At 50.9% G+C, this 27,292-nt stretch overlaps 1 protein-coding gene across 1 annotated transcript in view; it reads right to left on the bottom strand.

Moving 5' to 3' along the window:
* Window positions 1–54: 54 nt before the first annotated feature.
* The window catches only part of myo10 (myosin X), a 29,764-nt gene continuing 2,526 nt past the window's right edge, over window positions 55–27,292 (bottom strand). The window contains exons 2-41 of the mRNA XM_088311856.1: window positions 20,205–20,303; window positions 19,934–20,089; window positions 17,684–17,871; window positions 16,482–16,616; window positions 16,275–16,399; window positions 16,032–16,045; window positions 15,744–15,828; window positions 15,553–15,647; window positions 15,284–15,413; window positions 15,078–15,196; window positions 14,794–14,940; window positions 14,605–14,705; window positions 14,195–14,261; window positions 14,039–14,131; window positions 13,848–13,916; window positions 13,707–13,789; window positions 13,312–13,420; window positions 12,649–12,729; window positions 11,041–11,165; window positions 10,846–10,960; window positions 10,286–10,392; window positions 10,008–10,217; window positions 9,748–9,787; window positions 8,434–9,267; window positions 7,682–7,802; window positions 7,346–7,589; window positions 6,837–6,932; window positions 6,458–6,551; window positions 6,331–6,386; window positions 6,116–6,258; window positions 5,662–5,859; window positions 5,446–5,603; window positions 4,535–4,661; window positions 4,142–4,433; window positions 3,592–3,799; window positions 3,106–3,242; window positions 2,896–3,016; window positions 2,312–2,776; window positions 1,549–1,740; window positions 55–1,354 (exon numbers count right to left, since the gene is read on the bottom strand). Of these exons, the coding sequence (XP_088167982.1) occupies window positions 1,253–1,354; window positions 1,549–1,740; window positions 2,312–2,776; window positions 2,896–3,016; window positions 3,106–3,242; window positions 3,592–3,799; window positions 4,142–4,433; window positions 4,535–4,661; window positions 5,446–5,603; window positions 5,662–5,859; window positions 6,116–6,258; window positions 6,331–6,386; window positions 6,458–6,551; window positions 6,837–6,932; window positions 7,346–7,589; window positions 7,682–7,802; window positions 8,434–9,267; window positions 9,748–9,787; window positions 10,008–10,217; window positions 10,286–10,392; window positions 10,846–10,960; window positions 11,041–11,165; window positions 12,649–12,729; window positions 13,312–13,420; window positions 13,707–13,789; window positions 13,848–13,916; window positions 14,039–14,131; window positions 14,195–14,261; window positions 14,605–14,705; window positions 14,794–14,940; window positions 15,078–15,196; window positions 15,284–15,413; window positions 15,553–15,647; window positions 15,744–15,828; window positions 16,032–16,045; window positions 16,275–16,399; window positions 16,482–16,616; window positions 17,684–17,871; window positions 19,934–20,089; window positions 20,205–20,303 (6,081 nt within the window). The 3' untranslated portion in view covers window positions 55–1,252. The remainder of the gene's footprint in view (window positions 1,355–1,548; window positions 1,741–2,311; window positions 2,777–2,895; window positions 3,017–3,105; window positions 3,243–3,591; window positions 3,800–4,141; window positions 4,434–4,534; window positions 4,662–5,445; window positions 5,604–5,661; window positions 5,860–6,115; window positions 6,259–6,330; window positions 6,387–6,457; window positions 6,552–6,836; window positions 6,933–7,345; window positions 7,590–7,681; window positions 7,803–8,433; window positions 9,268–9,747; window positions 9,788–10,007; window positions 10,218–10,285; window positions 10,393–10,845; window positions 10,961–11,040; window positions 11,166–12,648; window positions 12,730–13,311; window positions 13,421–13,706; window positions 13,790–13,847; window positions 13,917–14,038; window positions 14,132–14,194; window positions 14,262–14,604; window positions 14,706–14,793; window positions 14,941–15,077; window positions 15,197–15,283; window positions 15,414–15,552; window positions 15,648–15,743; window positions 15,829–16,031; window positions 16,046–16,274; window positions 16,400–16,481; window positions 16,617–17,683; window positions 17,872–19,933; window positions 20,090–20,204; window positions 20,304–27,292) is intronic.

Below are 27,292 nucleotides of genomic sequence, written 5' to 3'. Positions count from 1 at the left end.
GTGAACGGTTATTTGTGTGAGTTTCAGTTCTTGGTAATATTTGACGGACACACATTTTGAGCAGAATGTTTATTGTCCAAATGGTCCTCAGAGAGCGTAACAATAAAAAAAGCAAGAAAATGTACAACCATCATCGCAGAAGATTTGAGAGAAACATTGCACAAAGACATTCAAAAACTTGCACAGCAAAAAAGGCACTTGCATGTGTGTGTGTGTGTGTGTGTGTGTGTGTGTCTTTGGATGGACCCGCCGCCCGCTGACGTGTTGGCGCAATCTTTTGAAATGGCTCAACTGGCAACCACGGCGACGTGCTCCTCAAGTCAGAAAAAGGAAAGCCGATTTCAAGCATCATTTGCTGGAAATATTTTGGATAGTCGTCCTTGTCAAACCTAAAATAAGCTTTCTTTTGTACAACGTCGCACCAACGCACACAAAATAGGCACTTTACAAATTGCTTTGGCATTTGGGAGCGTCAAGACCACATTTTTGCTGTTGGCCATTTGCTGATTTTTCAATTACTGATCATGGACTTATTTGCATGTTTTTGACCTGCTCATTTGCAGGTTTAATTATTATTAATATTATTATTTTTTTGAATGGACATTGAAACAAGCCCCCCCCCTCCAAGTTGTGTTCAAGAATCTATTGCGTGAATTCTAATCACGTTTGTTGGCCATTCCAAGTTGGCGGGCTTCTGTGTATCGAAAAAAAATTAAATATTATAAAATCAAAAATCTCCCCCAGACTAAAAAAGTTTGAGAAATTTTGCTTTTAAAACGACAACAGCCGCTCGCTAACGCCGCAAGCATTAGCATGTCGCAAGTGCTTTGACGATGTTGCCATAGCAACAAATGGAATGTAACTCCTCGTTGAAACGGACCACACGTGCGCAACGGTGGTTGTTTTTGTTTGTTTGTTTTTTTTTTAGGCACTTGCTCGGCCAGCCAATCACAACACCGGCTTATTTACAGCTACTTTTTTTCTTCTTGACATGCTACAAAGTGGCTCACACAAAGAAAACGCGCTTGTTATGTTCAAGTTCCAAAATGACGGAAAACTAAATATTTTCTGGCAACAGAGGTTGAAGCGGAACAAAGTGAGCGCTGCCCCGCGCCGAAGCCGAGGCTCATTTCCAAAATGGTGTCCCGTGCCGCTTTTTGGTTGGCGAGGCTGAAAGTGGCGTTTGGAGCGGCCTGGAAAGTTGAGCGGCAACAAGCTCGCTGCCAAACGGGACCGGCGCTGTCGTCAGCGCTCACCTGGCGCCGCAATGGCCGGCGAGCGGCCGACAGTCGCTGTAGCGCTTCTTCACCATCATGCTGACGTACGCCTTCATGAGCTTGGCGACGGCCATCACCTGCACAACAGGAAGGCCAAGTCGGTCACCATCTCGACTTTGCACTTTGTGACGCAAATGTCGCTCGCCGGGGGGCCTCGATTCGTTCGCTGCTTGTTTAACGGACGGGTGGGTTGGTCGCTCGGTGCTTTCTGGCGCCGATATGAAACGCTCACGTCGTCCGACGCGGCGCACATTTTGATTTCTCCACTTACCATTTGCGTCTCAAAGACGAGCTCTCGTCCGTCCACGGCGATCTTGTAGGTGTTGGCGAGCGGCGCCCCGAAGGACAGAATGCGCTCGTAGGGGAAAACCTCCAGAGGCCACGGCTCGCCTCGCTTGTACACCGAGACGGCTTCGCGACTCACGCCCAGCCAGAGCTCCGACGGGAACGTGCCGTCGCCGCACTGGAGGACAAAATCACATCGCAACATCGTCAACTTGCTCTACAACGCACATTTTCAAAGCTATCATGTTTTTGATTTTTGCGGGCAAGTTCCCCGCATTCGGTGTAGTACCACATTGTGCCACAACATGTCCAGTGGCAGCACTGAGCTCGACGCAGCAGTTATTTGCCTAACAGTGCTCATTTCTGTTAGCCCGCCTCTGGCAATTCGCATTATGCGTTAGCATTAAGCTCGCAAACGTTGGTTATAATGCAATGTTTGAAAAAAAACAAAAAAACAACAATGTTCCTTTTGTGTGCGTTGCAGTTGGTTGAAAAGTTTGCTTTACTGCAACATCAAGGCCAATTTGCGTGAGTCCATCTTTGGTGTTTCACTTCATACTCGGCCCGTGCTGACTTGCCCGTTGTAACTTTTTGATGGTGGTTCTCCAGGATTTGGAAAAAAAAACATTTTCACGTGGTTTCTATATGGTCATTTTTCACAGAGCGGTAACAGGAGTCAACAACTAACCCAAAACGAAGAAGAAAGGTCCGGTGGGCTCCATTCACAAGGTGAGGATGGGCGTGCTCACCTCCACGTTGAAGAGCGTGGATCCGTAGCCGGGCCAGTCGCGGACCAGCGCCATGTACTTGCGCATGGCCTGCTCGCGTGTGACGCCGCGCAGCTTGCTCCACTTGTCCAGCAGGCCGGTGCGGACCGCCTCCGCCTCCTCCCTCATCCAGGCCTCCAGCCCGTTCTCGGCATCCGAACGGCGCCGGCCCAGCGAGCCGCCGCGAAGGCTGCGCCTCAGCGTTCCCTCCAGGAAGCTGGAACGCTTGCGCTCCGACGGCCCCGAGCGCTCGCCGCCCGGCGCGAAGCTCCGCGCCGAGTTGTGCACGCGGGCCCGCAGGCGAGCCATGGGGAACACCTGCCACGTCTCCGGCACGCGGGCCTGCGGGCTTTGGTCTCCCAGAAGGTACTGAAGCCGCAACGCCGACAGGAACTGGAGAGTCTCCTCGGGAGCCGGATACTGACCGCGGATCACCGCTTCGTGAGCCTGAAAAGCCAAATGCATCTTTCACACTTTTTGCGTCTGCGTTCTCATCAACTTTTGGCCGTTTTGCGACCGGAGCCGAATCGGTACTTGGCGCCACACGAGTGTGGCGTGGCGGTTACCTGTTCAAACATGAAGGCAAACTCCACGCTGTCTTTGGGAACGTTGTCCACGTCCAGGAAGCAGTAAAGTTTGAAGTACAACTTCCAGCCGGTGCTGCCCTCCTCTGGACCGGAGGACAACCTACAGCGCACGGAGAGGAAGGGCACCTTTTTCACAACGGCTCAACAACAAAGAACAATTCCGATTTAGTTCCAGCAAGCGTCGCTGACTTTTCAAACTTTGCGAGCACATCGGCGACCACGGTGCGACTCTCGATGGCTTTCTCCACGACATCGTTGTGTTCGAAGAGCGCAAACATATTTCGGCTGTCCTCCATGGCCAGACCGCGCAGCAGCTTCTCCACCACCTAATGCACGTGCGCGCGCACACACACACACACACACACGTCAAATACGCACATTCATCTGCAATATTTTCACGAGGTCCTTGTTACCATGGCAACCACACAAGTCAATTTGGGAAATACGTTTTTAAAAAGTCTGAACATTTACAAGTTTTCCGTTTGTATAAAAAGTCTTTCAATTGAAACAATAAGATGTCCCAATATTTTTGTTTGAATTGCATAAGTCCATTTTTTTTCTCTCTGGAAAAAGGGAAAATTTATCTACAATAAAAGCATGCTTAAGAATTTTTTGGGTGCAAGACGTGAAGCGCCATGTGAAAAGGCGATGACGGCGACGGCGACGGCGACTCACCTCGCCGGCGGTGGTGTGCGAGTTGATGGTGATCTTGCAGCAGCCTCCACCGTGACAGTGCACGGCGGTGCTCATGTCGCGCCGCGCCGCCACGGCTCGGATCTCCTCCAGCGACGGGACGTTTTCACGCCCGCGCGTCTTCTTCAGCGCGTCCAGCGCAAAGGCGGCATAGCGCTCCATCTCCGTGCCGGGGAACGCCTCTCGAGTCCTACGGGGGAAGGGTTGCCGTTTAGACGTTTAGTGTCGGGGGCCGGGACCGAAGCGGCAGATGGGTCAAATAACCGATTGGGAAATGAAACAAGGAAAAAGATTTTAGGAAAAGGGGGAACAAATTTAAATCAGGAAAAAAGTGAAGGAAGTGGGAAAAAAAAATAGAGAGAAAAGGGAAAAAATTACTTTGGGGAAAAACAAAATGTAGGCAGAAAAAAAGGAAAATGACTCAAGTCTGAGAAAAGTCGAATAGGAGGAAGGGAGGCTCGAAAATGTGACCCCAAAAAAAAAAAAAAAAGCCAAAGAAAGCGTGAGTCGGCGTGTCGGAACGTTGCGCGACCTCTTGAGGTGCAAGCGGACGTAGGCGAGGACGCTCCTGCTGGGCAGGAAGGCGCAGGCGGCGCACGCCAACGCCTTCCAACGGTTGAGGTTGGCGGGGCCGTGCGGCCCGGGCGGCGCCGCCGTCTGCTTGACCAGCTGACAGTAGAGCTCATCGCGGAGGGCACGCGGCTCCCGGCACGCCCGCAGGAGCGCCCCGATGCCGGGCGCCGGCTCCACCGCGCCTTCCAGCTGCCGCAGGCGCGCGAAGGCCGCCAGCGCCTCCTCCTGCAGGCTGCCGCACGTCTTGGAGCCTGAAGGGGGGGAAAAAAGCAAAAAGGTGCGCGAGCGAGCGCGGGTGACGCCGGCGTGCCCACGAGCCTTCCGGTCGCCACCGACGGACGGACGGACGCACCGGCAGTGAGGACGACGTCTCGGTAGGGCAGCGGCAGAAGCGGCGAGTGCAGCGGGTGGCGGCTGTGGCGCAGGATGGGGTTCCGCTTGTAGATCTGCTCCACCACCTCCGCGTTCAGACTGTTCTCCTGCACACACGTCACGTTTACTTCCGAGCGCCGTCCCCCCGGCCACTTCATCCAGCGCCCGCGAGGACGGCGACGTCAGCTTTTGTCACCCGGAGGCGTCCGGGAGGCGACCGAACCGGCTGCCCGAGCCGCCTCGTCGGGAGCGACGGCTCAATCCTGAGATGAGCGAGCGTCTCAACTCGTCCGGGAGGGAGAGCCCGCGGGGAAATTATTTGGTATCCGGGTTCTGTCCTTTCGGTCACGACCATCGGCGAGGGGAGGAACGGAAATCGAGCGCTAAATGGAGCTCGGCTCCTCCTCCTTCGTCGCGACACGGCGTCGGGATCGAGGCGGACGCTGCGTCCCCAACAAGACCCCCGACATACTTGAACTGCTCCACTCGGGGCAGAATCTCGCCCCCGAGTGGACGGGAGAGGCCACGCCCCCTTTCCCGACGGCTCTCCGATTCGGAGGTGCTGATTTTCATCACGAAGCGCTCCAGTGAGAAGAAGCCCGAGCGGACCGGCGAACGGAATCGATGCCAACCCTCGCCGGAAACCAATCCGACTTCCCGCCGACAAGGATCGGACAGCCCGCGTCAGGAGATTCTGTCACTCCGCCCCCCGAAGGTCCCGAGGGCGGCGGTCAGACGCCAAGTCCACCAAACACATTTGGACGGCTTCGCCGAGCGGCCGTCTGCCGCCGGAAAGCGCACCGCTCGCCCCCAATCCGGCATTCCGTTCGGACGCTTCGCAACGACGCGGACGCGGGCGCGAACGCGGCCCAAGGAGACGCCGGCGGCTACCTTGATGTGCACGATGAGCTGCTGCGTGGGCGTGTCGATGGGCGCTTTGGCGTCGATGACGTTCTGGACGGCGGCGGCCCAGCGGGCGGCCTCGTTGACGAGCTTGCAGTAGAGGCGGTACGAGTGCTTGCGGCCGTGGACGATGACCTTCCAGTAGCCTGCGAGTGACAAAGGTCAGAAGGCGGCAAGGTCGCAAACGGCGGTCGGGTCGCCCACCCGTGTCCTTCAAGACGCGGTCGTCGGGCGGCGCCACCGAGCACAAGCTGTTGAGCACCAACGTGCCCAACTTGACGGCGCCGCGCTCGGAGCTCTTGTAGTAGTCCAGAGAATTGTGCGTCAACACGAACCAGCGCTTCTTCAGCTTCAGCGACGCTTTGGCGCCCGCGCTGAGCTTCATCTCCTTGTGCAGCCAACCTGACGCACGCGCAAAATGAAAAATTCAAACCTTGCTTTTGCACTTTTTTTTCTTAAATGTCACGAAAATGACGCCTCGTCGCTTTTGGGTGAAAATCAAACTAAATTTCTCATTTTCCCTTTCATCGTGTTCTCACTCAAATTTGAGGATGACAACCTGAAAAATCTGATTTTGCTTTTTTTTTTTTTTTTTCCCAAAAATGGCTCGGTTGTCAAGAATACGGTAAACATTTTTTTTTTTTTTTTTGGGTTCGACCTCGTATGATGAACTCCTGGCCGTCGACGCGGGCGTCGCCCTTGCAGCGTTGCAGCAGCGTGATCCAGTGGTGCATCTCCTCGGGCGTGTCGGCGTTGCAGTGCAGCACTCGGTTGGCCGTGATGATGACGAACGAGTTGGGCCTAAACCAGCGAGCGAGCGAGTGAGCGCCAACGGCCGGCCGACTTTGCAAACGCACGCCGACGCGTCCTCACCTCTCCGGACTGTCCGCCGCGCACGCCGAGTCGATCACGCCCACGTCCAGAGTGCCCTGGAGGACCAAAAACGAATTTGGAGGTTTTTTTATTTTATTTTATTTTTTGCCCGGCGCGCTCGACTCACCACGGCGTTCTGCGCGTTGGCTTGCTCGTCGTGCATCTCGCCGATTTCCTGCTCGGTGGAGCCGTGGACTTGACTCAGCACGCTGAACCACTGGCTGGAAAGCGTCAACACATCGTCAGCAAAACGTGCCGTCGCCGTCAGAAGTGTCGTCGTCGTCGTCGTCAACAAAAATTCAACCCAGACATATTCGGCAACGGTCACGTGGGTCGTCGTCGTCGTCGTCGGAGTTCTACCGGCTCAGTTTGTGAAAATCACAAAATTCCCCCCGATGGCCACCGTGCCCGTTTGTCATCGTGGTCGTCACGGTGACCATTTTTGTCACTCGCAAAGTCATCGTGACATCATCCGTCGTGGTCATGCCGGTCAAGGTGAGCCTGACCTGGCATCTTCCGCCGTCTCGGCCACCAGGTGGTACGTTCTCTCCGACGTGACGATGTCGATGCCGTTCTCCTTGTTGGCGTTGTCGATGACCTCGCTGAAACAATAACAACAATTCGACTTCTCAATTTAGTCGCGTTTCCGTTTCGGTCGATAAGCGTTGGTTAAGGTCAGCTCTGCTTTCAAAAAAAATAAAAAATTAAAAACCAGCACAGACCAGCATGCTTTTCATGTTGGCACGCTTGCTCGTGACCAGCATAAAAAAAAACTAAATGGAAAAAAAAAAGGCAACCAAATGCAGCATGTTGAGCTGGCGACCAGTCGCAGGTCATCAAGCGTCAATTTTTCACGGGTGGGACAGATGCTTGCCTCGTGACCCAATTGTCGGCCGTTTTGCTCTTTTGCGCTTGCCGGTGACAAACAAGACCCGCCAGAAAACAACAACAGAAGCATGCTGGTCCCCGATTTTTTTTTTGTTTTTGTTTTAGAAAAGGCGTCCGGTAGACTAACTTGGCGTTGTGCATGTCCAGCACCCCTTTGAGTTTGTCCTCGCCGTCGTTTTCAAAATACATGAGCTTGCTCTGCCGCAGGACGAACCAGCGTCGCTTCCAGTTTCGGCGCGACAGCGTGGACGATCCGCCGCCTTTTTTGTGCAGCCAGCCTTGCTTGAGCGCTTCCTGCTTGGCGCGGAACCACAGGAAGGTCTCGTCCTTCAGCACGCACCAGCGCCGCTTCCACGTGTTCATCAGGCCGCCTGCAGGGGCGCCAGACAGCCCGAGTGGCTCGGATCTCAGCTCACATGTCACGGCGTCCATTCGGGGAGACGGCGCGGCGCGCGTCACGTACCTTTGATGTGCAGGAAGCCGTGGAAGTAGGGCAGCGTGACGCAACTGTAGACGGAGTCTCGGCGGTACGAGAGCTCGTCGTCCGTGTCCAATCTGTCAAAGTCATCTTCGCTGTCCTCAAACTGAAAAAAAAAAAGAAACAAACGCGGCTCAGCGCGCTTCAACTGGAGCGGAGGCTGCAGAGACGCAAGCGGGACGTGGGCGCCCTCTAGTGGTCCACTAAACAAAGTTGACTTTTTTTCCCCTTTTTCATCTTGAACAAATGTTGGCATTCAATATTCAAAACTTCTTCTTTGTGAAACTTTGTTGCCGACCTTAATTTAGGCGCAGCGCTCGTTTTCAAACTCGGTGGCTGTCGCATTCTTCATCAATTCAACGTAATTCTACAATTTGATGCTTTTTGTTCTTTTAATTTCCCTAAAAAGTTGACGTAATGCTGACGTCTGGAATTGAAAGTTTCGATCCTTTTCTGCTTTTCCTCACGCGTGTTCTCAAAAAGTTCAACTTGCATTCAGGAAACCTTTTCACTTTTGGCTGAGAGTATTTTTCCACAATTTGGAATTTGGAACAGGATTTTTGCTGGTTTCCATTTTCACAAATTCTTCTGAATATATTTTCAGCTGTCTTTGTTTTCGTGGGTGGATTTTTTTTTTTGGACTTCACGCGCATCCGTGGATGTTTTTCAAGCGCTTTGCCAATTTTTCTTCTGACACGAGGAGCAAACTCGGAATGGGATTTGTGACGAGTACGCACCGAAGACCGCGCCCCCTCCGATCCGAAGCGGTACGCCCCGGAGCTGCTGTACGTTCCCGAGGAGGCGCGGCAGTCGGCCGACCGCCGTTCGCTGCGAGGGTTGGAGAAGGCCACGCTGCCGCCGGACGCGACGGCGCCCTCCTCGTCGTCGTCGTCGTCGTCCCGATCAAAGTCCGAATCCTCGTCGGGTGGGATGAGCTCGCACGCGGCCTCCGGCGGGCCCACGGCGAGCGGCGGCGGCGGCGCGACGACGCCGTCGTTGGCGTACGGGTCCTCCTCGGAGGAGTCGTCGCTGCTTCGGATGCCGCTGGTGCGCTGGCCGTCCGAGTGTCCGTGCTCGCTCGGGTTGGGCGAGTCCTTGAAGGGCTCGTCGTCCGCCCCGAAGCCTTCGTCCACGTCCTCCTCCGGCTGGCCGCCGCCCGTGCTCCGCCCGTCCTCCCTCTTGCCGTCTTCAGCCAGCGAGCTCTCGATGTGGCGGACGCACTCGTCGATCTCGTCGAAGTTGAGCGACCGCAGGAAGTGCTGCGCCGCCTCGCAGGCCTCGTCCTCCAGACGCTTGAGCTCCTGGTCGCGCAGCAGCCGGAGGCGGAGCAGCGACGCCTCGGTCAGGGACAGCTCCTGACGCTCCTTCTTCATCTGCAGGGACTGGATCTGGCGCTCCAGACGCAGGATCTCCTCCACCTGAGAGGCCTGGTGCGGACGGACGGCCCGGTCCTCCTCCGAGCGGTCTGAGGACGCCTCCTCGGCCGAGGTGTCGGGTGACGGGTGGCGTCGGGCCAGAACGAGAGCGGCCAGTTGTTCGGCTCGACGCAAGTCCTCACGCCTTCTGGATTCCTGAAGATCACAAAGCCCGGCACAATGTTGGGAACGTCAAAGAAGGACACTGGCGCGCTCCGGCATGAATAGAAAACTGCTCTAGGGACGACTCGGGAGGGGTTCTTTGGCTCGAGGTTTTGTTTTTGGACTTGACACAAACTCATCTTATGGCTCACAAGAACAGAAGCTTGTAGTGTGTGTGTGTGTGTGTGTGTGTGCCGTGAAGACTCTCCGTTATGACCCCGTGGCATCCGAAGATGTCCATCTCTCACTTGCTTGACACCAGAGTTTTGGTGCTACATTGTGGCAATGTTACAATTACTACTTTCCTAAGAGGCATTTTGTGATGTTGAGTCGGCCACGACGCGCAGCTTCTGTCGCTGCGCCAGCAGAAGCAAACTCATTTATTTAGCGTTGAAGCGCTTTTTACGGGCCAGATCCATTTTTGGGCCTTTCGGTGTTCAGCTTGTTTTGACAGAAACGTCCCTGACGCGGTACCTCTTGAGCGAGTTCTTCCTCCTCCAGCCGCCGTCTCTCCCTGTGAAGAGCAAACCCAAACATCAGCTGAACGTCCACTTTAGAATTTTTCGTGACTTCATCGGAAGTGTGCGCCCGATGTGCTCGGACGACAAAACGACGCAAAGCCGCCAGCGACTTTCAAGCACATCGGAAACTTTTCAACACACTTTTTCTTCCGGCCGATCTACAAAACGAAAGCGATCAAAGTGAGAGTTGGGCCCGAGGTGCCGACGACCGACCTGTCCTCTTCCTCCTGCCTCCTCCTCCTCCTCCGGGCCCGGCTCTCGTCCAGCATGCGTCCCACCCGCCGTCGGGCCATGTGACCTCGCAGGCGCGTCTGCAACGTGAGCGCCGCCCAGCGCAGCAGCAGGAACTTCCGGCGCCAGTGGAAGGCACGAAAGTTCTTCTGGATGACCAGCACGCAGCGCAGCAGACGCCGGTACTGCTTCCTGCGCGCGCGACCAGGTGATCAACGACAACGCCGGGGCTAGTTTTAGCAGACAAAAGGACCGCCTACCTGGCCACGTAGCCGACCACGTGCGCTCGGATGACGGCGGCGGCTCGCAGCACCTCCGCCTCACGCCGCTTCTCCAGACGATGCTCCAGATCTTCCCTGAGGAACACCTGAGCACAAAAACAACTTTTTGGTTTCATTTTTCCACATCACAACCGTTTCCACCGAACGCTTCGCTCGCCATCGCCACAAAGCGGCGTCAATTCTTCATCTTCTTCCTGCATCACATTTGACACGCGCCTCAACATCTTTTTTTAAAAGCGTTCTCATCGTGAACATGCAACAGAATTTGAAGTAAAAAAAGGCTGCAAAAGTCTGCACACCCTTTTAGAAGAGGCCATGTGGCCGTCTTTGCAACGAGCCAATCACATTCACGCACACTGCGTCTGATTCAAGGTGTTTTTTTTTTTTTTAAGATTCATCAATAAATGGAACATCGAACCAACAAATTAATTGGCGTTGAAAATAATCATGAGTTGCAGTTTATTCTTTGCCGATTTTTGCGGCGCGTGGCCGAGCTTAGTCCTGCGATGACTGCACATAAAAAAGACGATGCGGCTTACCTTGGTCTTCCCCATCTGCCAATCGCCGGCGCTGCTGTTGTAGCGTTGCAGAAGCTCTACGCAGCGCCCCCTGGCGTCGTCCGCCGGAAGCGCGTCCCGCATCAGAACTTTGTATCTGCGGCGGGACGAGAGACAAAAGTCGGCGGCCGGACCGAGCGGTGCCGACGGGACGCGCGGAAACGCGAGACCACCCACCGGCAGCAGAACTCCTGAAAAGGTCGGCGGACGGGAAAGCCGGCGCGTCGGATCTTCACCGTCTCCAGCATGCCCGAATACCTCAGCTGGTTGAGAACCACCGTCGGGTCGAAGCGGTCAGGCATCTGCGAGGTCACAACGGCGAAAGTGAGGCGGGTCCGCGGGGCGGCCTTTTGGAGACACTTTTGGGGAGTCGGAAGCTCCCGGAGGAGGGGGGGGCTCCAAATGAGAGGCGGCTTTGATTCCAGCTGTAATGTGCCCCCCCCCTCCGCCCTCCATCACAAAACTATGCTTGACTGTCAGCCTTTAAGAAGCACGGGCTGATTAGCATCGTGCTCATTTGCATACGGCAGCCACACAAAGACGGGCGCTGTCCGGAAAACGCGCAACCTCACGTCTTCCTCCGTCACATTTGAAACAGGCGCCGCTCACAAAAATCCAAAAAGAATCGGCTGACGTTTATTCCTTCTGTCATTGAAAAGGAAATCATTCAAAATTGATCCTCACAATGATGACGACATTTCAAGACTGAATTCAATTTTAATATTTGACCGATTCAAAAATGGGCTCAATCAAAATGTCAATTTTCCAAACCTTTTTTGTAAGACTAAAACACAAAACATTGCATCATTTTTGCAATTTTGATATCAAATTTCCACGCGCGTGTCTAAAAGAAAAGTACGACAACTTTTCCCCAAAATAGTGCTTTGGCGCCATCTTACAATGTTTGAGAGAGAGTGTTGAAGTCAGTCAACTATGTGGCTAAAAAGTCTCAAGGTTCAGGAGGCCATTGAAGAGGACAAAAGGGGGCGGAGACTTCCCCGGAGACTTTGGGTGGGCAAGTTTAAAAAAAAAAACAAAAAAAAGCCATTGTTGGCCACTTTTGCAGAGGATCGTCTGTTGTGCTCGTCAAACGGACCCGAGCTTTAAAAGAAAGAAATCGCAGAATTAAACGTAACTTCATAAAGCGAGCCAACATCGGAGGGGCGACAATGACTCGGAAACTAATCGGCGAGCCGCTTCGCTGACACGTCTTTTGATCCTGACTTTGTTTCATTTCAAAATTTTTGTTTGACGTTAAAATTGTCAAACCATTGCAATATATTTTCAACAACTGACAATCAATCGGATTTAGATCAGCGTCCATATTTTTGGAGTCGATACAATTTACACGCAGTTTGACGCTAGCATTTAAGATCGCTCACGATGCTTGTGGTTGCGATCGAGTCAAAAAAAGAAATCAACTGAGTCGATGCACGCATTCATGCAACAGCATCGCACACGCACACACGCACGCCTCACCGTACATCCTGGCTGTAAATCCAGCGGCAGCGGCGACAAAAAGACAGCAAAGTTCCCAACCAAGACGCCCAACTCTCCCTCGTAGGACACGAACGCACGCGCGCACACGCCCAACAAAGGCGGTGTATGGAGATGGGAGGGTCGTGGTTGCCGTGGCAACCCATCTCCCGCTGAGGCCTTCTTGTCGGGCTTGACGTGTGTGCGTGCATTCAAAGTGGCCTGCGAGGGGGCGGGGCTTGTGTGCGCTATTCAGCTGATTTGAAGGCATCGGAAACAAAACGACGCATCCAGCCTATCGAGGCTCACCTTGTGCGTGTTTGGTTTGATGCATCGGATGAAGAACGGGTTGGAGGTGCTGAGTGTCGCCATCAGAGAGTGCAAAGAGTCCTGAAAACACAAGAAAACGTTTCAAAACTCTTTTTTTTGTGTACCAATGCCACGATGGGTTTACAATAAACACATTTTTTCCCGTTTTTATTTTCCAAACTAACAAACGCAACTTGTCAACTCAAAATATGCTGACATTAATAATCATGAATTGAAGGCACAGCCGTGGTTTTCCGTAGGCAGAAAAAGCAGGATGGGAGAAGATTGAGCCTTACAACAACCTTCAGCCCAAAAAAAAAAAAAAAGGCTGGGCTCAAAAAGTTTTCACCTTGTGTTTCATTTTGATTGTAATTGAATTCTTGCAATTTTATGTTAGACTTCAAGAAAATTGCATGGTGAAATGCGCTTTACAAATCAAGTTGGAACGGATTGCAGTTTCCCACCTCTTCTTTCAAATCGACCGCCAAACAAAATAATGTGGCACCATCTTGTGGCCGACTGCGGCACTGCACTCGGCTGAGGCCAGGTTGGAAAACAAAATTTGAAATTGGCGAGTTGGCAAGCTGTGATAAGAGGGTGTGTGTGCGTGCGTGTGTGTTGTTGGTGTCACTGCATAGCGCAAAGCGCGCACGTGAGTCAGACCTTGAAGTGCGAGCTGACGGTGGGTCGTCGGTGCTTGCAGCTGCTCTTCAACGTGTCTTGCTTGTTGCGACTCTGCACGTGTTCAAAAAGGTCGTAGACAAAATCCAACCTGACCGACACCAACAATAGAGCAAAACAATCACAATCATTTTATTGGAAGGCGACTTTTAATCCCTTATCTTATCTTAGACTGAGGCCACCAAATCTCTTTAGCAAAACAAATTTGCCAGAATTAAAAAAAAAAAAAAAAAAAAAGTTGGTTAATGACGTGACTTCTCTGTACTTCCGAGAAGAAACTAAACTGAATTTTGAGTATTTTTTTTGGGGGGGGAGGGAAACAACATCTCGGAGCTGAATCACGACGGCGATGAGGACGACGTTTGTGCGCGGCGCACCTGCTGTCGCGGAGCACGTGGAGGACGTCGTCTCGGAACGTGTCTCTGTTCTTCTCCAACGTCCCCCTCACGTCGTACACCACCTGCACGACCGCATTTCAATTCGGATGCCATCGGAGCGGACGCAAAAAGCAACGTTACCTCTCCGGCGTAATGTCGAACGCCAAAGTAGTGAACCGCAACGCGAGGCTTCACGTAAAACGCATTTTTCTGCAACACATTTATTGGAAGCTTTTGACATTCGTCAGGTTTCATTTTGGATTTTCTGGCAAGGAAAAAGACTTTTTCCTTTTTTTTCAGACAGGCGAGCGTGTTTGGAGGCGTGTCTTTACCGAGTGCTGACTGTGCAGTTTCTCCAGCAGCGTGTCGTCCGTGGCTTTGGGGAAGTGGCTCTCCTCGTTCATCAGGGCCAAGAGGCCCAGTTTCTATGGAAACGGGCGGCGGGAAAATTAGCATTCGCCCGCGGCGCCAAAACGAGGAGCGCTCACCTTCTCGATCAAGTCCAGACACTCGCCGTTGTCCATCCAGTCGATGTTGGTCCACAGCAAACCTTCCCTGCGGGAGGTCAAAGGTCACGACTAGCTCAGCACTCGTTTGGGATTTGTCATTAGAGTTTCAAATTTGCTTTGTTTTATTTTTCATTTCAGTTTTAGCATTCTTTTTTTTTTTTACCCGTTCAAGTCAAGTCCAATTCTTCCTTCTACAGCCAAACTGAAACAAATTGAAATTCAACCTTGACGACGCACGTGGAACCTCAATTTGGGCAAACACAAAAGTTTCGACTTTTCGAAACATTAAATGTCGTTTTGGGTTTGTTTTCGGATCGCTAAAAGTTGGAGTCGGCGAAGCAAATGTTTGACTTTCGGTTTCCCAAAATCCAAACGAAAAAATGTCGTACTTGTTGTACTCCAGTTGCTCCAGAGAGAAAATGTGCTTATTAAAATATTCCTGCAGCTTCTCGTTTGCGTAGTTGATGTTGAACTGCTCAAAGTGGTTGACCTGAAACACAAAAAGTCGCCGCTTCCATTTTCATCGACAATTACGCAACATTCGCAACGTCGCCTTTGCACGACGTTCGTTCGTCTACCTCAAAGTTTTCAAATCCGAAAATGTCGAGGATGCTGACGGACTTGAAGTCGTCCTTCCCTCGGATGCGCTCGTTGAGTTTGCGGACGATCCGGTTGAAGCACTGCGAATAAAGTGCCATGGCCATCGAGTCTCTCGAGTCCACCGCCTGCGAGAAAGAGGAAAAAAAAAAGGGGGCGTCTCCATTTCTTCTTCATTGGTCGCGACGATGGTTGACTTTTGCAGCCGCAACGTGGCGAGACCGACGTGTGAATGAAAGACGAACGTCGTCGTCGTCGGACCCACCTGCTCGACAGTCAGGGGCGTGGAGATCTCCTCCCCCCTCAGGATCATGGACCTGTGCGTCAGAACCTCGGCCAGGTGGTCCGGGTTCAGGCCCAGAAGCTCCGCCGTCCGACTCAGAGCTGTCAACAAACACCGACGGCCAATGATGGCATCGATCATTTTGCAAACGAGACGCCGACGACGGCGACGAGCGTCGGCGACCCCACCGGACTTGGACGTGATCTGCGCCCCTCCGGCCGTCATGAAGTCGATGTTGCCGGCGTGCAGGATCCCCGCCAGGAGTCGCAGGATCTCGCCGATGTTCTCCTCGCTGAACTGCATGGTCCGCATGGCGTTCTGGACGACAAAACGTTTTGCAAATCATTCGAGGCCAATTCAACATCGAGCGAGACGCAAACAGAAAAACCTCCCATCATTTTTGCCAAAACGCGCTTCTGTCCAAACGCGGCAGCTGGAAAAAATGGCGGGCGCTCACCAGAACCTCTTGAAAAGTGCCCCTGTCGTTGTCGAGGGCGCCGGCGGGGCCGGTCAAGTAGCGATACGTGCAAGACGGGTTCAGACCCAAACACTCTGCAAGACAAAGCGGACGTGACGCCTTCGATTCTTTGCGCTCCCACTAGAGGGCGCGTGGGCGACTTGAGCGAGTTGGCGTGCGAGCGGACCGACCCGTCTGCCGATGGTCGGCGCCGGCGAGCAGAGCGTAGAAGATGTGATAGTTCCTCTCGCCCGCATTCTGTCGCACGACTCGGTTCTGCGGCCGACGAGAGAAAAATCACTTTCGATTCATCTTCACTCGTTCGGATCAGATCGACGTCCTCAAATGATTTGAATAAACCACGCCGAAACGTTTTCGCAAATTATTTTCTGACATGCAAAATAAATTCCTCTCTGGACGCGTTTGGCAATTGGACTTTTTAAAGGGCGGGAACAAAAAAAAAAAAAAGGAATCATCACCTTCTCCAAGAGGTCTGACGTCAAAACAAGCGTCCGTCAAGGTTCATCCAAAGTCGGAGAGGTTTTTCAAACAAACACAAACAATCACTCGGCAATAGTTGGCCAATTCAGATTTCGTAGCCGGCGGAACAGAAAAATGGACTCGGCTCGGCCTTCGGATCGAACGTCAAACGAGCATCGACGTCGGCGGTCGATTGGAAGAAGCGAGCGAGCGACGGCGTTCGCCACGGAAAAAGAGGATACAGTCGACGATGCGTCCTCCTTGGATGTTTCCCTTTTGGTTGAAATGCAGCTGGACGAACTTGCCGAAGCGGCTGGAGTTGTTGTTGTAGAGCGTCTGCGCGTTCCCAAACGCCTCCATGATGGGTCTGGCGGCGACACAAACTTTTGACACGGCTCACGTTTCAGCAACGGCGACGGCGACCTCACATCATGAGCGCAAACACGCACCCGCTCTCCAGGAGCGCCTCCTCCACGCGCGGCGTCCGCTCCTTCGACGACACTTCCAACGAATGCTGGCTCATGGCCGACAAAAACTTCAAAATCAGTTTAGTGCTTTCGGTCTTCCCGGCGCCGCTCTCGCCACTGAACAGGAAGGACAAAAAAAATCATCAATATCGGGAGCAAATTGTTGTTAAAGGACAGCTGTGAGTGTGACAATTTCAGTTTCCCGGAAAGAGCAAATCAAATCAACGAGGCAGTTCTCTTTCGTCCACTAGATGGCGACAAATCCTACAGAAATGCTGGCCCACTCAACTCAACTCAAGTCTGGAGAAAAAAAGAAACCAAAATCAAGTTCACCAAACCAAAAAATACTCCATTCAAATAAAATGAGGCCAAGTCACCTTTGGAAATATTGGAGTCAACTCCATTCAATCAAACGAAACACTCAAGGAAAATGAACTGAACGATACGAAACAAAAGTGAACGACGCCAAACTAAATTGGAAAACAAAACTGAACAAAAAACGACAGCAAAATAAATAAATAAAGGAATTAATTCATTCATTAAGTAACCTCAACTTAAGTAAACTAAAAGACACAAAGGTAAAGTCACTCAACTGAAGTCAATGAAATGAAATTCAAGGAAACTAAAGTAAAACATACAAAATTCAAGCGCAGCTCCAATTATGCAAATGAGGGACGAACATTCATAAAAAAGCAGAAAAACTAAATGGTCGCATTTCAGCAATGAATGCAATAAACGTTGCGGGAGTCGCCAACTTGCTTTGTGAAGAAAAACGTTTTTTTTCAAGTGCCAGCATTGGAAAAAAAATTTGAATCATTTTGTCAAACGATGCAGCAAGCTAGAAAGTTTGCATCCTTTTTTGGGGGCAAGAATCAAAACGATGGAGACTTTGGCTGTTTTGGTAAAAAAAATAGTCAAACTTCAGCAAAGTCAACTCAGTTCAACACCAGGATGCCACAAGATGGCGCCAAAGCACTATGTTTGTTCAAAATAAAACATTGACACAATTGCTGAACGCCAAGCACCCAAAAAAAGGATTTTTCTTGCGCGTTTGAATGTTTTTGGGTCGACTGTCGAGTGCGTGACGCAAAAAGCAGCATAAAAAGTTGCGCACGCACAACTGAAGCGTTGTGAGATCGTAATGACCGCAAGGGGGCGCTAACGAGTGAAGAAGCCGCTCCCACCTGATGAGCACGCACTGGTTGCGCGGCCGCCTCCACAGCGCGCGGTAACACTCGTTGGCCACGGCGAAGATGTGCGGCGGCATCTGGCCCAGGTGGTGACGAGCGTACAGGTCCACCGCGCCGCCGTCGTACAAGCCGGCCAGCGGCTCGTACGGATTCACCGCCGCCAGGATCGACCCGATGTACGTCTGAGGGAGAAAACAGCAAGTTGCATTTTTAGAAAAGCCGTCACCTTTCCAGACAAACTGAAATTTTGGAAATGTTAAGATGACAAACGTTTTGACAATCAAGTCACAAAGACTCGCTTTGAGTTTTCCATTTTCACAACCATCGCACGGAACGTGGAATCAAGCGCTAGCGGAATGTTCCAGAATGTTTTGCTTGCTGTTGGGAAGAATATTTATTCCCAAAAAAGTTGAACAATTGCAAGCATTCGGGCTCAATTCGAGGAGGCGGCGGCGGCGAGCTAATTGGCTGTGACTGTCATCACGAGGCCCCCTATTGGTGAATGTGATTAAAGGCGGCCCCTCGTCTTCTCGCTATTATGACGACTGCAGATGTGACGCAACAAATGCACGATAGCTCATTTAGAAGCGTCGAGAAAAAAAGCAAGACAAAAGTCGAACATTTTATAAACAGAAAAACAGAACATTCGCCTCGACGGCTAATATGCTAATTAAGATGTGGGATGCTAGCCTCTTTCAAATGCTACAAACAATGTTGCTAGCATCACGCTAACAAGAATCACAAAACTTCAGAGCTTAATTTGGGCTCAGTGGACTCGCCATCGCGGGATGACGCCAGCAAAACGAGAAGCAGATGTGGAAGAATTTGGAAATGGAAGAGAGCGGCAGGAAATGTCCACGGGCGGCGTTGGCTCAGCTAGCGCGTTCGCCGCGTCCTGGGCCTCGTCCTCGCCTTCGCCGTCGACGACTTGCAGGCAAAAGATTTCCTCATGTACATGCGAGGATCGCAAACATTTGTCTTTTCCTTTCATTGCGCCGTCCAGTTTTATGGCTTGTTTTAATGTGAGCCGAAGGAGCGCCGGAGCACGCCGGCCAACATTTATTTGGAAAGGCAATCCATTCCAAAATGAAACGATTGCTCGACGCGTTCCGAAGCCTTCTTGAGGCTGCGCGTCGCCCGGCCGTCTTGACGGCGTTCCACGGTGGCGTCGCAGCACTTTGGCAAACATTTCGGATGTCACGCGTGCTTCTGGAATGCCAACATGAAAACAAGTCGCTCTCCAAAGATGTCAAGCAAAAGACGAGGAATGTTCTGGAAGGACGCCATGTCGGCCAGAAGGACGTCGGCCAGCCTGATTGGCTTCAAATTTGTGTAATTGTAGCCAGCTGTGCTGTGGACTGGGGGGGGGGGGGCCTCATGGACGGATTCCAGTCATTCCAGTCCACACGCGCGCACACACACACACACACTGCGAACATGTTTGTGTGTATTATTTAATGAAAACTCGCGAGAGGAGCAGCACAGAAGTCGTGTTGGTCCTGATGAGTCATCGATTTTTTTCCTTTTTTCACCAAAGTTGCCAAGTGTCGTTTAACAGTCTGCCCTTGGTTACCATGACAACGGGGGGTCGTCCCGACCAATGTTGAAATGCGATCGTCCGAATTGTTCATCAAATACGAGACAGAAAACAAAAAAGTAGATTTTATACCGTTGGAAGCCACTAAAACGTTACACGTGTCGAATATTAACACAAACGTGAAGACGAAGGATTGATCGTTGCACTTCAAAGTTAAATAAAAATAGAATATAAATTGTCAGTCGACTGGACCTGATTTTTTTCTTTTCCAAAACGTAACACGAGAGGGAGCCAGCGTAGCGCATGTGGCACGTCACCGAGCGGCTTCGATGCAACAAGATGGCGTGAAAAAGAGTTGAAACGAGCAAACAAAAAATGGCAGCCAAGCGTGGATTAAAAAGCTGCCAGGTGCCAAACTCGGTGTGGTTGTTATGCAAATGAGATCAATTGGGCGGCGCAAGTGCAGAATTTACAAAACACAATTGGACTTTTCTTTGAGTCGACTTGCTGCACTGAGCCAAAGACGGCGCATCATACTGCCCCCTGGTGGCCAAGGTGAGCATCACAATGTTTTTGCGCTTTTGCCTCCACAAAAGTCCCACTTTTTCAACTGCCATTCTTTTCCTTCTCTTCATGGCGGCCATTTGTAAATCAAGCGACCCACAGAGAAGCAAACGGATCATCCGCCAAAATGCGCGCGAACTCACGTAGAAGCGTCTTTGGCGGTACCGCAGGAACAGGTTGTGCATAATGGCGCCGTCGTGCAGATCCTCCAGCGCCGCCATGTCCTCCACGCCTGCCGTGCCGCCACGCATGGCGCGGACCTTGTCGTGTGTCAGCGCGTTCCGCTTGTACGTGTACACCTGGAACACAAGAACCGCCAGGCTCAGCTCGCCAACTTTGTTGAGGCCACGCTTTTTTTTTTTTTTCGTTGTTTTTCGCCAGCGATGACTTTGATTGCCAGTTTGGGTTGCTGACCTGCCCGTAGTCGCAGGTGAAGACCACCACGCCGCCCGAGCACGACGAAACGGTGGCGGGAAGATTCTGCTCGTCTTCGCGCAGCCAAACGCGCTCGCCCTGCAAGACAACAAAAAAATTTGAAAGAAAAACAGGAAACTTTTCCAAGAAAAAAGGTCATGAATTTGCGATTTGTTCATCGGCTGCGTTGTTGAGTAAGAAAAGCTGACGTGGCGCCCACTAGTGGTCGTTTGGGCAACGAGTGGCTGAGGCCGCCCAGCCCGGCGAGCTTATGAGTGCACGCCAAGTGGTGCGCATTCTTGGGAAAAGCTGCAGTGTGCAAATGAGGGGGGGGGGGGGCTCCAGCCTTCCCGTGGCACACTTTCCACATGTCCTTTTCTTTGTCTGCAGCGTGTGCCCCCCCCCCTCGCCCCTCCAGCAGCGACACACTTTCTTTCCTCTTCTAAACAAGCTCCCAGTCACGCCTGCAAACTCACGTCGACGCCCCCCCCCCCCCCCCCCCCCAACATGCAGGTTTGCAACCCTCCCCCATCCAAACAACCTCCCCACAACCTTCGCCGCCGCCCGTCTGGAGGTCAAAATTCTCCCAAAACATTTTGGGCACATTCTTCCATTTTACTGAAGTCCACAATGGAAAAAAAAAAAGGAAAAGAAAAAAAAATCAGTTCAATGTTGTGACAAATCAAACATTTGAAGACAAAGCAAATAAAATATTATTTCAGAAATTTTGAGAGATTTTGTTGGGCTAGACGAACATGAATAGAATCAGAATAATCACAATTATTTTTAGAAGGACTTCAAAATGTCGTATTTACTTTTCATTTCACAGGTCTCGGGACTCGCCGGGCTGACCTCAGTGATCGTATTTTTGTGTATTTTTATCATGAGAAAAGAAATGCACCAAAAATTTGCTGCGATCTTTGCGACCTTGAATTTTGAGTCGAGAAAGAAGCGCAACTTGAAAGGACAACCACAAGACAAAGAGTAAGAAAGTCCAAATAAAAACGGGCTGTCCATGCACATGTTGGTCACTAGGGGGCAGTGTGGTGCCGTGCTCGGATGGAGCACACACTTGCAACGCCATAAATTGCCAAGAGAACTCCGTTTTCACACACTGCCAAGAAGGGGTGCTCGTGTGTGTGAATATTGGTTATTTAAAGGACTGTCAGTCCCAAAGCGAATGCTAATTTGCCGTAAGCAAGTCCAAGGGCTTTTGCGTTGACTTTAGCATTAGCGCTGGCGATGTTTTGAAAACGAGGCTTTTTTTTTTTTGTTGCGTCATGAAACACGTTCAAGCACGCTCAGCAACGGCAACACGCGAACGTACGCGTCGCGCTTGCTAGGCAGCCAATGTGCCGTCTTCGGGAGACTTTCACCACATCGACAACTCACACTTTTGTGCATTCAGCGTTTTTCTTGCACCATAAAAATCTCAATTAACTGCCAAGCTGCCATTAGCGGACATTTTTGCAATCGATTATTCCGTCAACGCATCGAATAATAGAGCGCAACTTTATTTTGCATCACAATATTTTTTTCCAAACGACGAGCATTTTTTTGGCTTAGTTATGAAGAAAAAAAGAAAAGAAAAATTGCACCCACGAGCCTTTAACGTTGTCCTCTTCAACCTTTTTGAAACGGAACTCGTTACCGCTTTGCTCAATGTTTGGAACTGTCGACACAAAATGGAGTCCGTCTTTTTTCATGAAGAAATTGGAACAGAATTACAATCGAGAGACTGAAAATGAGTCGCACAAATGACGAGTTGGTTCTAAAAACAGTTGCCGATGAATTTGATGAGCCGTGAGTTATGAATCAATCGATTCATGAAGACGACTGCCGTTTAGCTTCTGCTCCTTATTTGAAAAAAAAACAACAAACTTTTTTATTCTTTTGAATAATCTAAAAAAAAAAAGAAAAAAAAAAAAGCACAAAAGCATTTTTGAATAATAATCGCTGGTATTTGATTTAGCAAAGTGGAAAAAAGGTCGTTTTCAAATCTCGCTTATTGTTCCAGGTTATCTCGTAGCCCGAAACAAAACGTCACACGCACAGAAAAGAAAAGAGGAGTGAAGCATTTTCTACCTTCCAAACTCCTCCTCGGCTCCACTTTGAGGTTTGCAGCTAGCATGTGCATCATTAGCATTAGCGTGCTAAAGCTACAAGCTAAACAGCTAAAAACTCGTTAACGACCGAGCCGTGAGTGTGTCAGCACTTTGATGGGGACAATAAAAGTCAACTCGTTTCGACGTGTCGCATTGGTGGACTAACTAAACGCACTCGCGTGCGCGCGCACGTGCACACGCGCGCACTTAAAGTTTGTTCTGGCTCAGCCAGCTTTGCGCTGACTGCTCGCTCTAAATATGAAGTGACCACAAAGAGCTGGCGATGACCTCATTGTTCAAGTCAGAGAGGCTTGCGAGATGTTCATCGAGTAGGAAGCATATCTTCATCTTCATCTTCATCAGAGTTGAGGTGGTGACGCGGACGTGTGTCAGGTTCCCATCAGGGTGCTGCTCACAGACGATGACAAAGGATTACGGCTCCATTTACTGCGAGGCGTGCTTGAGAAGGGGTGTGTGTGTGTGTGTGTGCATAAAGTCTGCTTCATTTTTGCTTGTGTGTGCACACGTTTCCATTCAGATGCAAACAAGCCAAGAAAACTCAAACCAGGAGCGGAAACGACTCAAGAGGCAGAACCTGTGGCAGCACAAATTCTTGTGTGTGTTTTCAGTTCAATCGGGAAGTTGAAATCAGGACCCCCGCAGTTTTGCCATCTGAAGTTTCGCAAGGTCACCACCAGCTCTTATTTTGAAAAGCATTGCTACACACACACACACAGACTGTCCGTTGTTGCGGCGTGACTCGGTGATTAAACGGTCAGAAAATGTTCATCATCAAACAGAGCCATTTCGCGTCGGAAAACAACCCCCAAAAATTGGACTGGGAATCGCCACGGTTTTTGTTTGAGAACTCGCCGGATACATTCCAAGGCGACGAGAAATAAAATGACAAAAAAAAAAAAAAAAAAAACTTTTTTTGTTTTTTTGGGCGGCCGCCGCCCGAGCAGCTGTCGTCAGCTTTCCGTCAGCGGGCGAGCGCAAAGGTTGCCGGCGTGGCCGGAAATCAAGTTGCAAGTTTTTCACGCGGCGGCAGACAACAAACGACAAGCGGGCGACACGACAAAGCGCTTCCTGTTGGCGGCGGCGGCGGCGAGCCAACAAAAGTGCGCTTGTGCGCGGGAAGCCCAGAAGGCGGGAGGGAGGCGACGGGCCCAGCTGCTCGTCGGCCCGCCGAGCCATCTCTGGCATAAAGTCGCATTTCACAATCGGCGGTGAAGAAAGAAAAAAAAGAGAAACGGAAAGGCAGAAAGTGAATTTTGTGGAATCAAAATTGTGCAGCAACATTTTGCCGGAGTGGAGCCCTGATTGGTCGTTACCTGAGCCTGTGATGTCATTTTCAGCGGACAAAATGGCCGCCTCCGCCGATGGATGCGAACGGCTCGTTCATATTTTGCGCTTTCCTCAACGGTCAGACAAAGCAAATGCGACGGGAATTCATTCCTAATGAATCAGCTTCAGGTGTTAAGAATCTAAACAGCTGCTGTGCAAGTCAATTATTCACAAAGCGGGGGTCAAAGTTCAGGTCGACGATCAGGTGATAAACAAGTTGTTGCCGAGGCGACGCAGCGGGAAGAAAAAAAAAATGAACAGAAGCCTCACAGGCAACATGAAGGGCGACATTTTCCCAAGCCCCGCACCGCTGACCTTTGGGTGTGTGTGTGTCGGGTTGCCAATCAGGTCATCAACAAGCTGTTGCCAAGGCGACACGGGGGCGCAAAAATGGAAAATTCACGTCCGCGAATGCGCACACGCGTGAGACGGCCGCAAGTCCGAACAGGAAGTAGCTCGACGACCGACGACACGCTCGCGCCCCATCAACCCGAGACACCGAGAGCAGGTGCGGGACGTCGCCATGGCAACCACATGACCCGAACACCACGGATCGCGAGTTCCTTAAAATGTCAAGTGAAATGGAGACGAGGGAAGCAGGTGGGACTTTGATTTTCATTTCAGTAGAAACTTTATCGTTTTGGAGAGTCATGAATCCATTTTTCAAGAACTTCTTGATTGGTGCCACCGCGACTACTCATGTTTGCGTTTGTTTTTTTTTTTTTCTCTAATTCATTTCGTTCGTGCATGTTAACAAAGAAGGAAGCCGTTGCCTTTTTCGCCTTTTGGCCTTGCGTTTTCTTTGGCTGCTTTTTGAAAGCAAAGCTGAAACTTCAACGTAGATTAGGCAACCTGGACCTCGAAGCCGCACCTGCGAGCCGTCTCGCCAACCGAACCCAACAACCCCCCCCCCAAAAAACAAAACAGTTTGCATTCGAATCCCTCCGATGCTTGCTGGCCAACTTCCTTGTTGTCCTTTAATTCCGCCACGCAAACGTCGACAACGGCCAACAAAAACGTTTTGTCGCCCATTTGCACAATGGAATGTGGTGGCGGGGCGAAGCCAGGGGGGGGGGGGTTTAGGCGGGAGGGGAGGGGGCTAACAGAGGATCATCAGCCTTTCTGGAATTTTCTCTTTTTCATTGGAACTCTATCAGATTTGTTCTCTTGGACTGACCGCCCCCAATTAAAACAAAACAACTCTCGTCTCCACTGTTAGCTTAGCTTAGCATTAGCTTAGCATGAGTTGTCATCTCCTTCCAAACACTTTTGTGGAAGCAAAGATGACTTCACCAGCATGTGAAGAGACATTTTGAAAAATGTACAAGCACGTTTCTTTTCCACCGTTAGCTTAGCATCAGAAGCGACGTGTCATCTCTTTACAAACAATTTTGTGTGAGCGACGAGAACTTGAGCGGCATGTGAAAAGTAAATCCGTGTTCCTTTTACAAGTTGGTGACGGTCGAACGGTGAGCTCAAGATTTTATTTGGGCTCAGGAGACTATTTGGTGATTCGGGACAACACAAATCACCGCGACTTAGCTTAGCATATGCTACTTGCCATCCCTTGACAAAAACTATTTGAGCAAAGTTGACTCGCGTGATGTGAAGCAGCATTTCATACGCTTTGCTACTTGTCATCTTTTTGCAAACACGATTGTCGGATTAAACGTTAGGCGACACGTGAAGCGACATTTAGCCACACACGCAAGTTTGCTTTTTACGCTCTCCGCTCGGCTTTTCAGATGAAGCTACTTGTCGCCGTCACGTGAACGCAATCGACGTCTGCGTTTTTTATTTGGAACAAGAAACAATTTATGGACGGCACTTAGCTTAGCTTAGCTTATGTTGGCGTGGCCTCCTGCACGAACACAAGCGTGACGACCCGACGGTGACCGAAGCCGACTCGAGCAACTTTTCTGCGCTAACGAGCTAACGCTAACCAACAACTGACCTACTTTCGACGCCTCGCTTTCAACTCTGTTTACACAAGTGCGTGTGTGTGTGGGTGTGTGTGCGGTTCCGCCATGTGCCGGCCAGCTGCGTGCGTTGGACTGGTTTGGGAAGGAGGAAATTAGCTCCGAATCCAAATTGCTCTCCACAGGAACGAAACACGCGATTGCCTGGCTGAACAAAATTTGTTGGTCGTCAGCAACGCAAACAAACGCGAAGTCCGTCAAATGCAACGTAAAAGCCAATCCAGCGGAGATAAAACGTGAGCCGCGTGGGACGTCAACGAGGGAAAGTAAAACCTCAATCGCACGCAATTTGCATATTTGACGCGGCATAACGGCAGTTTTTATTGTGCGAGCGCTTCATTTGTCGTTGTTTCCATTTTCATTTCAACTCAACAGATTGAAATCGTTGCAACTTTTCAGCGTTTTGCTTTCACCCATTTGGGCGGCTGAAACTCAAGGGGGAAAAAAAATAAATAAAATTGTGTACCCTCACACGCACACACACACCCAACATAGCATCGGCAGCTAATTAGCGCTAATGGAAAAATTGTTTGTTTTGCTTTGGGTTCGCTCGCTTTTTCGGCTCAATCGTCTTCCAGGAAGTGGCTATTGGGCTAGCATCCAATCTGATAAGTCGCTCACTCAGAACTCCCTGACAGCTTCTCCAAACACACACACACACACACACACACACACACTTGTTCCACAACAACAATCAGCCACCCATCCACTTGCACACTTGAGTCGTACGCAAGTTTTGTCGCAGCCAATCGTGTCGCGAAGCGGCTCGTCCGCTTTTGAGCTCGGCGGAGGTCCGAACATTTGACGATGAGCTCATCACGTGACTTTTGGCTGGAGTTCAATGTCGCAAATTCAACGTGTGTTTTGGGAACCAATTCCCACCTGCCGCGGTGGCCCGCCGGCCACCAGGCCAAGCCAAACATAAAAAAAAAAAAAGGTCAGCAAAAGTGGGCGGAGACAGGAAGTGGCAGACGTGGCCTGATTGGTGCAGCGAGTCGGGAGTTGTCAACTCAGCTCGGATCTTTGGGAGCTCAGACTTGCTCCAGGCTGCTAGCAGCTGTGAGCTAACATGCGCTAACTAGCCACGCAATGCTAACAAACGTTTTGTAACCACGGGGAGTTAAGGGGGGGGGCATTCTGGACTCTCAACCACTCCGTGTTTGAGCTCTCGTGTCAACAAAGAAACTGAAATGTGTTTTGGGAGGACCCGAGGCGAGCCCGCTACCTGACGGGTCGCTAGGCGACGCCAAACACGCCCCGCCCCTTCTAGACCGTTTCAAATGTTCAAATCTAAACACAACGTGCGTGCACCCCCACACACACACACACACACACACACACCTTCCAAACGGTGTGACAGCGACGCGGTGCGGCTGCTTTTTCACTCAAGAACAACAAATAATCGTGGAACATGTTCGGATGCGTTTCTGGGTTTGGCAAAACAAAACCGAAACCATCGGTCCAGTTGTGGAAAAAAAAAAAAGCCGTTTGTACCGTTCAGAAACGAGTCATCAATTTTGAATTTGCTTCTGAATCAAGTCAGAACCGTTGAGCTCAGTTCTCCAACAAGTCCAAAACTTTGAGTCCATCTCTGAAACGAGTCGGAAATCTGTCGTGCTCGGAAACTAATTGTTATTTTTTTGTTCGGTTCAGAAGC

This window comes from Idiotropiscis lumnitzeri, chromosome 12 (assembly GCF_059441095.1).
Source record: "Idiotropiscis lumnitzeri isolate Australia: NSW breed Sydney's pygmy pipehorse chromosome 12, RoL_Ilum_1.0, whole genome shotgun sequence".
NCBI lineage: Eukaryota > Metazoa > Chordata > Actinopteri > Syngnathiformes > Syngnathidae > Idiotropiscis > Idiotropiscis lumnitzeri.
The sequence above is the reverse complement of the archived record's forward strand: the minus strand, read 5'-3'. Positions and strand labels throughout refer to the sequence as shown.